This window comes from Cuculus canorus, chromosome 3 (genome assembly GCF_017976375.1).
Source record: "Cuculus canorus isolate bCucCan1 chromosome 3, bCucCan1.pri, whole genome shotgun sequence".
Taxonomy (NCBI): domain Eukaryota; kingdom Metazoa; phylum Chordata; class Aves; order Cuculiformes; family Cuculidae; genus Cuculus; species Cuculus canorus.
Genome location: NC_071403.1, coordinates 87,526,881 through 87,542,932, shown reverse-complemented (window position 1 = coordinate 87,542,932; position 16,052 = coordinate 87,526,881). Strand labels below are relative to the sequence as shown.

The window sequence follows — 16,052 nt, the reverse complement described above, 5'->3', positions numbered from 1 at the left end:
TTTCACTGTGGAGATGTTTTTCCCTCTCATCTTGTTTTCATTATTCGGTTCCCAGACTCTTATCACTTTAGTACCAGGAAACATTATTTGAACACACTGATTTTGTAAGTCACCACCATTCTTAACGTTCCATGTTTTTTTTCAGCTATCAAAACAATTGGAAGTGAGTAAACACTTATATTTTGCTACACATTAGATCATCTCTCACTTGACACTAGCCACTAAAGAAATTCAACTACTACATCTGTCACTGTGCATATGTTTCAGCAGATGTTTAAATTAAATGTTTTGTAAGAAGGAATTAAGTATTACCATCTGAAATTGTTGCAATGAAGCATTAAAAATCTTCAGAATATTTTCCCACTGCTCTCAGGTAAAACAAATGCATGAGCTTATACATAGTTTCAATCAGTTTAAAAAAATTATTTTCAGACAGTGCTTTACTCCCCACTATTCACGCAATTTTGACAGCCACTCATTGTAATCCTTACCTGATAGTTTCGTAGCCAGGTTTCAGACAGCTTCAGGTTGATAACACCCCCTCTTTCTCTCAGCTTCGTGTAACACTCTAATAATGGCTTAAAAAAGCAAACAGTAGGTTACACAGCAGAATAGTCTCAAACTTAAACTATAACAGCTAAAATAGCATACTCAGTTTACCTCTTTATACAGGCAGTAGACAACGAAAGGCCTTGAAGGGGCAACAAATTCCAATAAAGTAAGTAATAAAGGTGTGGGATGAAACTTGCTGGCTACAATTAAGCTGCAAAAGAAATTTCACGTGCATTAGTTTTCTGCTTCTGAAACCTATTTGCCAAGCGACATTTTGTCCTACTTAGCAGTGATCAATTATAGCTCAAATGTTGCTAATCAGCATGTTTTCATGTCTCTAAGAACTCCCAAAATATAAAAGCAAATCATGATTTCCTACTTGCATAATTAAGAGGATAAAACATTTGTTCTCTAAAGTGCATTATATTAAACGCAGTGCAGAAACACTTATTTCAGCTGTGTTGAGCTCCACAATAACTGAAGATAACACAATAACACAAGAATTTGCATGCTGCTTTCTCTACCCTAAGACCATTGTCCAAACGTAACTTAAATTTTGTGACAGCTGATGGTTGCTTAGAATATAACCTCAGTTGCGAATCTTTAGACTGGGTAATCTTCATTAAATACAGTTTTGTATTAAAAAGTTATTATTTAGGAAGACAATAACCCCTTAATGACTAAAAATCTTTTAAAAAGAAATTGTCCTTGCCAACTTAAAGGCTTCATATTTTATTCTCCACCGTCATTTTAATATCCTAGTGTAACTTTGACTTACAAATTAAGATTACAGGTTAAGATTCTCCACAGCTATCTAATAAAAAAACCCCCACTGCTAAACTAGATTGCAAGAAATGATTTAATAAATTACTAAGTAGTACTTGTGTAGAAACACTGGGCTAAACAAACTACTTCTCCAGAATACAGATGCAATATAAGATGACCCATCAATTAACATTTTTTTTCCAGGGGAACGTACACCAATGGAGACATTGTCAAACTTGCCTAACAAAAGGGAGGTAAAAACTGCTGTTCAATTTTCTAAACACAACAGAGAGAAAAAGGGCTAGCGAATTCTCTTACAGTTGTTTCCATTTTGGTTTTGTGCTGGTCATGGCCTTGCAGGCAACTTACATCAAATCCAAACTTAAAAAAATTTGTGCTCAGTAATTAACCAAAGGGATCATAAAGAAAAAAGACTCCAGACTGTGTCTCAAAAGGCTTGGAGTGCTGCACTGACACTGACAGGAGCTCTGCCAGACAACAGGAAGGTAAGTGAGAGATGAGAGAGGCAGTTAAAAAATCAAATTCTGTTCTCTCATATGGCAGCACATATTGCTGTCAGCAGGTTGCCTGGCCAGTTGCAAAATTAATGTAATGGGTGAGAAAGGATAAGGAATAGTTAGAGTAAGGGCAGGGAAAGGTAAAGAGAGGGGGTACGTTTAATTCTGAATACATGGAATGTCTATAACCAATTTCCGCTTTCATCCTATCAGAAAAATTTAATAGTGTCTCTTAAAGAGTCTTCTTTAGAAGAATACGAAATCCCTAGTGAATGTCTTCCCTATCCCCCCTCAAAGACCTATGACAGACCTCAACTCTCATAAATGGTATTGAAAAAATAAGTCTAGCAGAAGGATTGTTTCACCGCATAACAATGCAGAAGACATAAAATTTTATTAAGATTGTATCTTCTACACTAAGTAGTGAATACTGTAAAATTCAGGACCTCAAGAAGTAAAAGTTGGTGCCCATCTTTACCTAATGATCAGGTTTCCTTTACTCTGACAGTAAGTCCTTATCTTTCTCCCCATCTCTAATGTTAACCTGCTTTTAACTGTCCTTTTCCCACTTCTCTGTTGCAAAACAAAACAAAATATAATTTCCCTGCCTGCTTCTACTAACACACCAAGTCGTTATTTTGAAGCATTTCTTTATTCCATGCCAATTTTTCTGGCTTAGCAGCGTATGTACCCTGTGGTTCTAGCGATCACCCACAAAGAGCAGGTTGTGAAAGGCAGATGACTGAAGAAAAGCATTCCTGACTGAGCCATGGGAGACGCTGCCTTCTGGAAACCAAAAATTCCTCTTCCCCCACATCATGCTGAAGACTTTCTAAAGTGAGAAATCACACATCCCTTCAAGTATATAATCTGTTATAGCTTTCGTGCATTACAAAGCACAAAAGTAGTACAAAAAGTGACTGAAAACAAATGAACAAGAGGTAAATACCAAATAAGGCTTCCTTAAACTCAAAGCTAATCAACAACCGAATATACTGTTTTACACTACAGGAAAAAATCAAGTGAAGTTAAATATTAATTTTCGCTTTACCAGAGCCTGCACAGACATAAAGATGGGTGCAGGAGACAGCGCTAAAAGCGGAACAAACCACTTTCACTATTTAGGCAGCTTAATAGTGCCACTTAATGGTGCCACTGCTGCCAAACATATCTGCAGTACTTTTACAAGCATCCTTTACTGTTTATTACTTCAGAGAACACCGAACGACCTGTCATTGCATCTCCATTTAAAAGGCTTGTTCTGCCACTTAAAATATGCTAGATGAGATACACCAAAATATGAATGAGCATGAGTTACAACATTTCATAATAATTTAAAAAAAATTACATAAGCATTTAAACATAACCATCAAGTGGGTATTAAAATTTATCTGAGCAGAATGATTTTATTCCCAGCAAGCCAATACTCTTAGGAGGAAAAAGTAAATCTGAATGTTATTAAACTAACTAAATCAGTGTTATTTGATTAATTCAAATCACTCCAGCATTTGCCAAGAACATAATGAAAAGGTCACAACCACCAAATGCTCTTAAAACTGTTTTGGGACTGAAGTTCTAGGAATATGTTTATCATATTTGATTTAAACTTCTGATATTACATCTTCATGTTAAGTTGTTCCTTGGGAACAATCGATCCCAGCTAAAGCAGGTAAAATGAAGTTAAGTGGTGTTTCCTGTGTAATGAAGAAATGAGTTTCTAAAAAAAAAACCAACCAATTCAGCCCCCAAACAAACTTAGTTGCAATTTAATAAACTCAAAACCTCAGGTTCCACTTTGTCAATTAGAATCCTGTGATTTTTACCAGCAGTCATTTAATATTACAATCTACCTGGATTCAGTTCCTCTTTGCTTAGAACAGATTTTTTTTTTTTTAAATTTTTAAATGTTTATTCATAGCTAGTCGGGCAGTTATAACTGTTAGGTCATGAAATTTCTAACCATTTAAATACTAGAAAAAATCTCAACCAGATAAGAACCAAACAAGACCCCAAACACACCTAGGTTGACTGTTTGTAAACATTAAGAAAAAAATAGGATGTTTTTAAAACAAAGTTTTTGTTTGTTTCAAAGGAAATTATTATCTGTAGATGTATTTTTGTACATAAGTTCTTTCTGACTACAAACTTACCCATCAGCATTCTTCTCTCTTAACAAAGCAGCGGCTTCTATTAGCTTTTTCCTTCTCTCCCACTGTTTTTTTTCTCGAACCTTTGAACAACAAAGCAATTAGTTTGCACTTATGGTAATTATATATTAGATCACAACTGCAAGGACTGAATTTGCATTTCTTGCATCTTAAACAGCTTAACGTAAAACAAAAGGCAGAGTTCCACCTTAATAGCTGAATGAACTGTATTTCAGCACGTCTGATTCAGAGGGCAGAATTTTAAGTATATAGATGTCGTAAAACTTGAATACCCACAACAAATATTCTTACATTTCCTTTATTTTCTTTTTCTTTGATGTCTTTAAATTCTACATCCTCAGCATTGATGTCCATTGTTTCCTGCTCTTCTGTTTCGTTAATCTCCATAGCTGTTTCAGTAGTAGAATCCTCTTCTGTTTCCTGTAGGGAAGGCTGCTTCTTACCAGTCAATCCATTGCTTTCTTCTTCCACTAGCGTATTATCTTCAGGTTCTGAGGGCAGAGTCTCTGTAGAAAAAGTCCCAGAGAGAAGACTACCCATTTTGCTGAGAGGAAATTCATGAAGATTATCAAAAAAGGGCTTTGGAAATCCAAAGCAACTGGTAGCAGCTCTAACAGGTCCCCCTCCTGGATACATCTGAATAATGGATCCATAGCCTATAAGAGCAAAAGAATTAAAACCACATTAGAAAGCCAGAATTTCTGGGATCAATGAAGCAAGCATTTAAGAACAAGTAAGTAAATTCCCTGCTCTTAGTCTAACCTCCACCAAATTTAAAAGGCTTCTACCTAAAGGTGGAAAATGTTTATTGGAAGGACAACAGTTACTGCAACTCAGAAGAGTCAGAAGGTAACTTAAAGCCTATGTGTGTCCCTGCTCCTAGCAGTGGGGTTGGACTGGATGACCTTTAAAGGTCCCTTCCAACCCAAACCATTCTATGATTAAATATGTATCTAGAATTAGCACAAAACACATAAGCAGTGACAAACTGTTAGAAAAGTTAAATTAATCAAGAATTAAAAAGACAATTTTTCTACAGTATTTGTTACTTATAACTATGGAGTGGTTTTGATAAAAATAATTTAAATAGCATTAATAGGCAAAGCATTCCTTCAATATCCAGACTGCCCCTCTAAAGGAAGGGATGTCAGATGTTTAAATATGGTAAAAGGAACTTTTCAATAGTTATACTGAAATTGCACCTTATTTAATTTACTTCGGGAAGTATCCCTAAAGACAAAAGTAGCTGAAACAAAAAACAATTTGTAGTATAACTGTCTGTGTGTTTCTTGGCTGACAGACAGCACATCTGGGTGCACAACATCACATCATACTCTGCCTCTACAGGCTTCTGGAATATAATTGTCACCTCTGTTTATTGTCTTTGAATGATTTACAATGAAATGAATTAACCGAGTTTGAGAAATAAAAAACAACTCAAACTTTACCTAGAATACTACGAGAAACTTCTAGCACAAATACTAGCACTAACTTCTCAAGAAAATGCTACATACTACTTTTAAAATACACATTTTGCAGACTTTAAATCTCTGCCACAGTGAACAAGAGGAATGACAATACTTTCAATGCCATGGGTTACTATTCCTGTTTCCTACCACTCACTTTCTTAGGCTTCCCAGATGCCTGGGAAGAATCTGCATGCGAGCTCCTTATAGCCTTTTCCGAACACAATATCATTATGCTAAGACAGAAATTAACATTGGTCTACATACAGTGGTATCCACTTTCCATTTCATATTTTTTTCAACAGCAAAAATTAAATTTAACCAAAATAGGCAAAATGCAACTTCCTCCAATGGAAAACCAAGTATCTCTCTGACAACTGGACACAGTAAAAGTAGACTTAAAACACTAAGGAAGTACTATGAAGTACTGCCTTTTAAAAGTTACCAGAGATGTGTATTTCTTCGATTTCATAGAAGCCCTCAGTCTGTCTGTTACTAAAGCTACCATGTCACTTACCTCCCATTCGTTCCATCACCGCACCCAGCACCAGGCCTGCACAGGTTTCCATTACAATCATCTTGTTGCCAGCACGGATGTTTCCTAAAGTCAACATCTGAGCTAGGGTGTCATATCGCAAGTGGCTAGAAGACAGAGGGTTTTAAGAAATACCAAATTAGTTTTCATGCTGTTAGAAATACTGTTCCTGTAACGTGTCAAAAAAAATGGATTATTGGTAGATTTTCAGGAACAGCACCAGTGGCTTTCAGAGTCACCATGCAGAAACTGAAAATTAACTACCTGGTAATAAGGAAGCACTAGAACCAGAGCCAACAGGAAATGAGCAGGAAATGGGCGTTTAGGTTTACAAAGAAAAGAGCAAAAATACGATATGAAGTGGTGTGCACATAATAAAGTGCACATCTCATGCCGTGCCAGTCAGACAAAATAATTTTTAAACTTCCTTTCAACATTTTGTTGTTCTCTCTAGCATGCCAGGTTTTAAAGACAAATGATATTTGAATGAAATTCCTAAGCCAGTAATGTATCCTTAATGACTTTCATCAGTTTTGTGGCAGCACACACTACCTGCAATCCAGGATCAAAACTCTACTGACTGCAGCACCTGTACTGACAAGACTTAGTGAAGGCCAAGGAAATTACAATTTATATATAAATAAAGCCAAAGGAACGAGATGGAGGAAAGAGAAGGAAAAAAGGTTTGAGAAGCCTTTAATTACACAAATTTGTGGTTATTAAGTCTCAGAATCACAGAACCATTTAAGCTGGAAAAGACCTCTAAGATCATCCAGTCAACCATAATGGGAATGGGTCCAGAGGAGGGCTACAAAGATGATCAGAGGGCTGGAGCACCTTCCATACGAGGACAGGCTGAGAGAGTTGGGCTTGTTTAGCCTGGAGAAGAGAAGGCTCAGAGATCTCATAGCAACCTTCCAGTACCTGAAGGGGGCCTACAGGAAAGCTGGAGAGGGGGTATTCATAAAGGCTTGTGGTGACAGGATGAGGGGGAATGGGTATAAACTGGAGAGGGGCAGATTTAGACTGGACATTAGGAAGAATTTCTTCACCATGAGCCTGGTGAGACACTGGAACAGGCTGCCAAGGGAAGTTGTAGATGCCTTATCCCTGGAGGTGTTCAAGGGCAGGTAGGATGGGGCCTTGGACAGCCTGATCTAGTGGGAGATGTCCCTGCCCATGGCAGGGGGGTTGGAACTAGATGATCTTTAAGGTCTCTTCCAACCCTAACTATTCTATGATTCTATATACATACTGCACCCAAGTTCAGTACTAAGCTATGACCTGAATTGCTACGTTTACACAACTTTTAAATACCTCCAGGGATGGGGACTCAACTGCTTCCCTGGGCAGCCTGTGCCAGTGTTTGACAACCCTTATGGTGAAATAGGTTTTCCTAATACCTAGCCTAAACCTCCCCTGGCACAACTTGAGGCAGTTTCCTCTAGTCATATCTCTCACTATTCGGCAGAAGAGACCAAACCCCATGTCACTACAGCCTCCTTTCAGGTAGTTGTAGAGAGCGAGAAGTCTCCCCTCAGCCTCAACATCTCCAGACAAAACAACCTCAGTTCCCTCAGCCGCTCCTCCTAAGACTTGTGCTCCAGACCCTTCACCAGCTTTGTTGTTCTTCTCTGGACACACTTCAGCACCGTGATGTCTTTCTTGTACTGAAGGGCCCAAAACCGCACACAGTATTCAAGGTAAGGCCTCACCAGTACCAAGTACAGGAGGACAATCACTTCCCTATTGCTGGCCAGTTCTGATGCAAGCCAGGATGATGTTGGCCACCTTGGCCACTGCTGCCTCAAATTCAGTTGGCTACTGAGCAGCATCCCCAGGTCCTTTTCCGCTGGGATAGCTTTTCAGCCACTCTTCCCCAAGCCTATAGCACTACATATGGTTGTTGCACCCCAAGCGCAGGACCTGGAACTTGGCCTTGTTGAATCCCATAACAGTGGATCTTGGTTTATCAATCCAGTCTGTCCAGATCCCTCCGTAGAGCCTTCATGCCCTCAAGCAGATCAACACTCCCACCCAATTTGGTGTCACCTGCAAACATACTGAGGGGATTACCTCATCCAGATCATTAATAAAGATATTAAAACAGAACTGGCCCCAACACTGAGCACTGTGGAACACTGTGATGGGCTGCCAAATGGATTTAACTCCATTCACCACAACTCTCTGGGCCCTGCTATCCAGCCACTTTTTTACCCAGCGAAGAGTACACCCACCCAAGCCATGAGCAGCCAGTTTTCCAAGGAGAATGCTATATGAAATGGTGTCAAAGGGTTTACTAAAGTCTAGGTAGACAACATCCACAGGCTTTCCCTCAGCCACTGAGTGGGCCATCTTGTCCCAGAAGGAGGTCAAGTTAGTAGGACAGGACCTGCCTTTCCTAAACCCATGCTGACTAGGCCTGATCACCTGGTTATGCTGCATGATGTCACTCAAGACAATCTGCTCCATAACCTTTCCCCACACCAATGATGTCAGGCTTACAGGTGAAAAATGAAAACTTACTTAATTTTTCCAGGTTCCCTCGCATAATACATTGTTGAAAGAATGCGAGTGGATGGTTTCACAATTGTAATAACTGCCTCATACCTGTAAGAAACACACAGTAACAGTCTTATTTAAAGGTCAAATTACAAAACTATTATTGGTTTTCCACACTTTAAAATTCACTTACTTTTTTTTCTTCTTCTTTATGTATTTATCTTGAGCAAATTCTGTTTTGTCTCTGAATGTTGTACTGTTCTCTATTAACTGCTGAACTATTTCCTTGGAAAAGAGAATTTATTTTTACTACAGCTGGTATTTATATCTCACCCATTTCACATACACTATTTTTTTAAAAGAAACACCAAAAATACTTTCTTCCAGTAGAGGCATGTATATCATTACCTTATAGTGACACTAATGGCAAAATACATTTCTATTAGTCAACATGAAAAGTGAGGCACTACCCTGACTACATGCAGAAATTTAATCAGGAATGTAATAATTTACTTCTTCCTCTAAGTGTTCTTTAACTACACAATGCCAGTGAAAAATGCGAAAACTGAAAACGCTTATCCTGGAAACAGGATATTTTGTGGAGAGGGAGTCTGGAATGTGCTAGAACTCATAAAAGAAGGCAGACTTCTATGGCCAGAAAAGAAGAAAAAGCAGGATTGTTCCCTTCAGCGTCATTCACTCAGCCTTTACAGCAAGTCCTCAGTATCTAAATATTCTTATCCTATGCTGAAGATGAAGGAGACTACCCTGCTTTCTCTGAATGATTAGCTATTTTTAATTTATTTAAAATAAGGCAGAGTTATATTTATTGACAGTTACTATCGAACAACTGACATATGTTCTGTTAGTCTAACATTCCCCATAGTAACCAGTTTCCATGGCAGTACCCTTAGTCCTGTGTCGAGCTAAAAAGGCAAAAAAATATTTTACAAAATTAAAACAAGACACCTGAGGTCTTAAATAATATTTACTTTAAATCCAAATCCCTCTTTCCAACTTCAGCATCTCTATCTCTGAGGGCATCTTTTTCTCCAGACTGCATTAGTACTTCCCTCACACTCTGGTTATTTATCAGACATCTTCCTTACTCCATTTAATTTCTTCTGCCTCCCAAACTGTGCTAGACCCTTGTACCAGCTCTTTGCATGATGTCAAACTCTCTAGTACTTACTATTTCCTACAGTCCTGCCCCTAACTTCTTCCTTCTCTAACTCCCAGGTTTTATCAGAATTCCAGGTTTTGTTTCCTAGTCAACTTGTCTATCCTCCCTTTGCCAGTCAAACTCTTCTCCCTCACACTTTTGTGTTCCATCTGGAGCGATCATTAAGACCTCCACCAGGAAAAACCCTTTCATTTCTTGGGGTTTGTCTACATGCCTGGAACACAAGAACAAATGCTGCATGATGCTGTTTTGGTCGTTGCGATCAGCGCAGTTTAACTGCTAAAATCACAAGTTGCTACTAAACATATAGAAAGAGTAACAGTATAAACTGGCCTCACAGAGGTCCAGAGAGTAGGGAATGACAAAAGGACTATTTTCAATGTGGACACTGCACACCGACTAGGCTTTAAGAATCAACTCCAAAATACAGCGGTGCAAGTACTTCTCATTTGCTATAGCTGCTTTTCAAGCCATTATTTCTTAAAGTCCTTAAAATATATTATTAATGGCATAAATAGCACATCTTTATTGGTATTGCCTTATTCTTGGAAAAAGTTAAAAGTGCTGTGTTGTTGGGGTTTTGGGTCGGTTCCCCCTCCCATACCCCCGCAGTAAAAATTTGCAGTGAGGAAACTGGGGAATATCTCCTCCGTAGGGTAAGCAAAACAAGGTGAAGGGAAACTGTAGCACTATGAAATGCCCTCTGAGCATATGCCACTTCATGTACGTATCCCAGCAACCCATCTCGCAGGACCTAGGAAGGATTTGGGAAGTAATGGGAAATCAAACCTCATTAACACCAAGGCCGCTTTATTTCAAAGAACAATCGTCTCTAAAGTGAGCCTGTGTCACAAAGACATTGCATTCACAAACATGAGATCAAAATTTACCAGACGTTCACGGAAGAATAAGATCTATTGCTGCTAATGTAACACAGTCTAAAATGAAAATTCAGCTGCAGTTCAGAAGCCAAAGTTAACAAAGCAGGATATTTTAATAAACTAAAATAACAGCATGGTAGATGCATGGCACTGACATGCTGAGGACATACAGAAAAGCCTGCTGTGAACAATGAGAATGAATTAAAAAAGTGAGACTGAATAGTACGTTCTTCCCAAAGAGATAACACCACAAGCAGAACCACCAAGGGAATAAAAGAAATACCACTCTAAACTCCTTGGACCCATCCATTATTAAGCAGGCAAAAGCAGAACAGCTGTTCTGAAGAGGAGCAGCAAACAACAAATTCAAAAAGAAGACGAACTTGATGCAAGCATGAGCAATTTCCTATTTTTATTAGAATGAATAAAACAAAGATGAAAGAATTTTGACTGGTAATATGACCAACCGGCTGCAATGGTTTATTAACATTTTAGGTGGCCTCTCTTCTTTTTTACCAAGTGCAAGGTAAAAAACAATTGCTTTTCTCACAAAAGAGAACCACTCTCTTAGCTTCTGAGATGCAGATAAAACACAGGCACCGTGTGTTTGGCAGGTACCACCTAGAGGCGCACTGAAAGTACACTTATTACACAGAGCTATTTATTAATACTTTTGTGTTTTTCCATACACCTTTGGCAGTTTAATCATTGCACAATTTTAATACGTCTGTAACCCAGAAATAATATTTTGATTCTTATAAACAAAGAAAACTAGAAGGGGGTTACGTGAGCTGCACTTCCAAAACAGTTTTAATATTTCTTTTAGTCTGTAATGACTTCTGATGCCATAAAAATTCATACTTCACTCTCTATCGACAAAGTTGCCAACCTTACATGAAGTTTTCTCTGAAAATAGCCTTTGCACTTCTGTGGCAACAGATTTTTAGGAAAAACATGATTTGGGCAGAAGAACAAAGAGAAAGCACTGAAATCTATGCACGGATAAAAAGAATAACATATTTCATAAACTAAAGTATAACCATCAGGGTAGCACAGAAATGACACCAAAACCTTATTTTTACCTGTCCTTTAATACCCTTGTCCTTCAAAGCCTTTATGTCATCATGAGTCAGTTTTTGAGACTTTCCATCGTCAACTATGTTACGATTATCTGCACCTGCTTCTTTTGTTTCTAAAGAAAAAGGACATAGATTTGTAAAATCTAGCTCTAAATATCTTCAGGTCAGAGAAACATATGCTTTTAGTTTCACAGAAAGCAGACTTTTCAGGATTAAACTCACATGCTTCATCGCCTTGCAAAGTACTGCCTAAATAATCAATGAAATGTATGTAAAATACACCTCAGTGTATCTATTCACCCAAACAAAGGTTCAAATTTTCTCCCATATTAAAAAGTTTATTTGTTACAGGACTAGTGAAACAGCAGATCAAGACAAAAAACATGCATTTATATGACAGAAAGAACATAAGTAATGTTAACTTAACAAATGATTAATAGCAAGCTTTTTCATCACCTTTAGTATTATTAAAGAAACAAATTAACTGGAACTCATTTTTCCAAATATGAGACAGTCCTCTGTAATACCTGTGGTTGTCTCTTCCACCACTTCCTTCAGCTGGAGATTCCCACCACTAGTCACTTCAAATGTAGTTCCATAAATATGTCCGATGGCATTATCCAGATAGAACCACTGCTTCTCAAAAATAATTTTTCTGAAATAATAAGAAAGGTAACAATATTAGAAACACTGTTTTTACTGTTTCTGAAACCCACCATAGTCAAAGGTATACAAGGTCCAACACAAAAAAACCCCAAGATTATCCCTATAGCTCGGGAACCAAGAGTGGGAGGGAAGAGGCAAAGTGGTGGTTATGGAATACGTTCTAACCTGTCACAGCGAGACAAGGCTCAACTCGATCGCTTCACTCACTACGTGTGGATGCATGTTTAAACATATACATTTTCCTGCCCTCAGATGGAATACGTCAGTGTGTGCCAGACCACAATGCTTTGTGAAGCAGTTTTTAGCTTATAATAACATCACTGTGCTTGAGCGTCCACCCTATTCACCAGCCCTGGCTCCTACTTCCCAAAGATCAAGTCAGTGCTCAAAGGAATCCATCTTTTGTCAGGAGAAGATGTGAAAGCAGAAGATGTGAAAGCAAAAACAACAGACACCCCCTCCGGCCTCTCATTTTCTGAAGGAAATTATATGTGGTATTGCTTTGAATGCTGGCAGCATTAGATGCAGCTGTTGTGCCAACTAGAAGGGAATTGTTTTGAGGGTGATCATAGTTGATTTTCTTAATTTTCTAAATAAAGGAGTTACAGGCACAGTCTTTGGGTTCTTTGTGCCAGACCTCACAACTTCATATATGCCATTTTAACCTACATTCTTGTAGAAAACCAAGATAATAATAAAAAGTGAAATGCTAACTGCTATTAATTACAAAACCACATTAAACTGGAAGTGGTTACGAAAAGAACAAAAATCAAGCACACAGCAAGAAAAAGTATTTTGATTTTTCAGTTCAAAATAATTCTAAAATGGCAGACAGAACAAGGATATAGCACTTCAATTACATACTACCAGTTTTAACAGAGAACATCAGATAAGACAAGGAATGAAATTAATCTAAATACATTAAATCTAGGCTGGGGTCACGCAGATTAGCACAAAAAGATGAACATGAGCCTGTATTTTGAAGAGTTCCTTTGAAATAACATTTGCCAAAAGATTACAAAGAAAACAGCAGTGTGTCATGTATTCCTAGATATTTCCAATGAAAAAACAAAAAAGAAAAGTTATTTTATTGATTTTATCTATTACCCCTTTCATTTTGATGGCACTGAGGGCGGTTGCATTCCTCCTTCTTCACATAAAAGACCCACAAAGTCTTTAATTTCCAGACTGACCCACAGAAGCTCCCTTGCTCATCAAAGAAACACCCATCTTACTAAATGAAAGACGGTACCAGTGTCTAAGTCACACTCACATTTGAACCAAAACTTAGTGATATGAGCTCTTTTTATGCAGATTATTCTCACCACTAATTCAGAAGCTAAGCAAAAACGTTGTTTTCTTTCTTAGTTCCAGTTTTCTACTGACTGAAGTGTGCAATTCACGCATATATTTTACATATGGTACTATCTGTATCCTCAAATACAATCCAGACTTCAAATAAAGCATAAGGACAAAAAGTTGTCAGAGACATGTTACCAACCCTCTCCATAACAAAAAAAAAAAAAAAAAAAAAGGCATTATACTTGCTTGTGTAAAGTTTGTTAATGCCTGCTAATCTAGATTTTAAAAGTCTAATAAAAGATTACAGGAGACTTGAAATGACTGAAAAGAATTTAGGCAGATAAAAAAATTGTGTGTATGTGCTCAAGCTTCATTTTGATGACCATTCTAAATAGAATATGCCATTTTTAAACCACTCTCAATCAAGCAGAGTACCTTTAAATCTCCATGCGACTGAATCAGACATATGGCCACATGGTCTAATGCTGACTTCAACACATTGGTCTATAAAATCGCCTGCTGCGAAGGGAAGAGCCCAGGCAGTACCCACCGATTACAGCATTTCTCTGCTGGGTGCAGGCACTTCTTGCTATGCTGGTTGGCCAAGGAAAACAGAACAGAAGACCTTTTATAGTATCATCTCCAGAACAGTAACTGACCAGAACTGACAGGTAACATGTTCCCACAGTCCAACACCAACGAGAACACTGAAGCCAGTAGTCCCTATTATTAACAAGCCAATGTCACACCTTGCAGAAATTACACGCCACAGCAAGCTACACATGACAGAGATGTACTTTTCAGGTTTGCTGCACCTTTTCTCCTACTCAGCCAGCATCAATTTGACAACAACAACACAAAACCGCCTTTAAACATCTTTCCGATTCTTACACAGAACATACCCAGGAGAGCTTCGTGGGGTTTTGGGTTGCTAGTACTAAGGCAGCATTAAAACCTTCCACATTGCCTGTCACACGGGCTCAGTGAGGCTTTTACCTCTGATTGGCAGAGCTGACACCTCACAGACCCCCTACCCATTGTCCTCCACACAAACACTCCCCTTCTCACCCCCCTGTTCCCCCCATTTAACCCCCTACACACACAACACACAACCCTCCCACCCCACCACTGATCCCCCAATCCCCCACACTTCCCAGCCCCTCCCTCCACCCCCTTCTCACTCCATACTAACCCCCCCCAATAACCCCCTTCCTCCACCCCCCACCCCTCACTCACCTCCACCCTACTTGGCCTGCCCCCACACCCCACTCATATGATCATAAGGTTGGAAAAGACCTCTTTGATGATAGAGTCCAACCATTCCTATCTGCCACTAAACCAGATCCTTGAGTACCTCATCTACCCATCTTTTAAATACCTCCAGGGACTGGGACTCAGCCACCTCCCTGGGCAGCCTCTGCCAGTGCCCAATGACCCCTTCTGTGAAAATTTTTTTCCTGATGCCCAGTCTGAACCTCCCCTGGTGTAGCTTGAGGCCATTCCTCCTTGACCTATCACATGTCACTTGGGAGAAGAGACCAACACCCACCTCTCTACAACCTCCTTTCAGGTAGTTGCAGAGAGTAATAAGGTCCCCCCTCAGCCTCCTCTTCTCAAGGCTAAAGAACTCCAGTTCCTGCAGCCACTCCTCCTAAGACTTGTTCTGCAGCCCCCACACCAGCTTCCTTGCTCTTGTCTGGACACGCTCCAGAGCCTCAACATCCTTCTTGTAGTGAGGAGCCCAGAACTGAACACAGGATTCGAGGTGCGGTCTCACCAGTGCCGAGTACAGAGGGAGAATAACCTCCCTGGACCTGCTGGTCACGCCATTTCTGATACAAGCCAAGATGCCATTGGCCTTTTTGGCCACCTGGGCACACTGCAGGCTCATGTACAGTCGGCTGTCAACCAACGCCCCCAGGTCCTTCTCCTCCAGGCAGCTTTCTAGCCACTCTTCCCCTAGGCTGTAGCACTGCACAGGGCTGTTGTGCCCCAAATGCAGGACCCGGCACTTGGCCTTGTTAAACCTCATGCCATTGGTCTCAGCCCAGCGGTCCGGCCTGTTCAGATCCCTTTGGAGCCTTCCTGCGCCACGCAGCCCCCCTGCCACTGACTCTCACCGCCCCCACGCTCACCCCCACTCCACTCACTCACTCACTCACTCACTCACTCACAGACCCCTCCCTCGGGCCCGGCCACAGCCACAGGCCTGGGCGCGAAGGGAAGGGGGGGGGGGGGGGCGAAGGGAGGAAGGCGCGAACCCGGCCGAGGTGGGATCGACAACCTCAGACCAGTCCCTCACCTCCGCCGCAGCACGGGCACCGCTTTGAAGACATCGCCGCGCTTGAGGACGGCACAATCCCCCTCGCGAATGCGCGGCCCGGTCCGCTCGCCGCCCTCCATCTCCACCACACCGCGAGGGGGGCGGGGCAGCG

At 40.1% G+C, this 16,052-nt stretch overlaps 1 protein-coding gene across 5 annotated transcripts in view; it reads right to left on the bottom strand.

Moving 5' to 3' along the window:
* The window catches only part of TRMT6 (tRNA methyltransferase 6 non-catalytic subunit), a 28,141-nt gene extending 12,099 nt beyond the window's left edge, over nucleotides 1–16,042 (bottom strand). For 4 of the 5 annotated variants that reach the window (XR_008448942.1, XR_008448940.1, XR_008448941.1 and 1 more), the window contains exons 1-10: nucleotides 15,920–16,042; nucleotides 12,177–12,304; nucleotides 11,653–11,762; nucleotides 8,700–8,791; nucleotides 8,531–8,614; nucleotides 5,987–6,111; nucleotides 4,295–4,659; nucleotides 3,986–4,065; nucleotides 661–763; nucleotides 492–578 (exon numbers count right to left, since the gene is read on the bottom strand). Coding sequence is in view for 2 of the 5 variants with exons in the window: in XM_054061111.1 (XP_053917086.1) it covers nucleotides 492–578; nucleotides 661–763; nucleotides 3,986–4,065; nucleotides 4,295–4,659; nucleotides 5,987–6,111; nucleotides 8,531–8,614; nucleotides 8,700–8,791; nucleotides 11,653–11,762; nucleotides 12,177–12,304; nucleotides 15,920–16,020 (1,275 nt within the window). In the remaining 3 variants the exon portion in view is untranslated. Of the gene's footprint in view, nucleotides 1–491; nucleotides 579–660; nucleotides 764–3,985; nucleotides 4,066–4,294; nucleotides 4,660–5,986; nucleotides 6,112–8,530; nucleotides 8,615–8,699; nucleotides 8,792–11,652; nucleotides 11,763–12,176; nucleotides 12,305–15,919 lie in introns of those variants that run through there. The other variant, XM_054061112.1, reaches the window with a different exon arrangement.
* Between the last annotated feature and the right edge of the window lie 10 nt (nucleotides 16,043–16,052).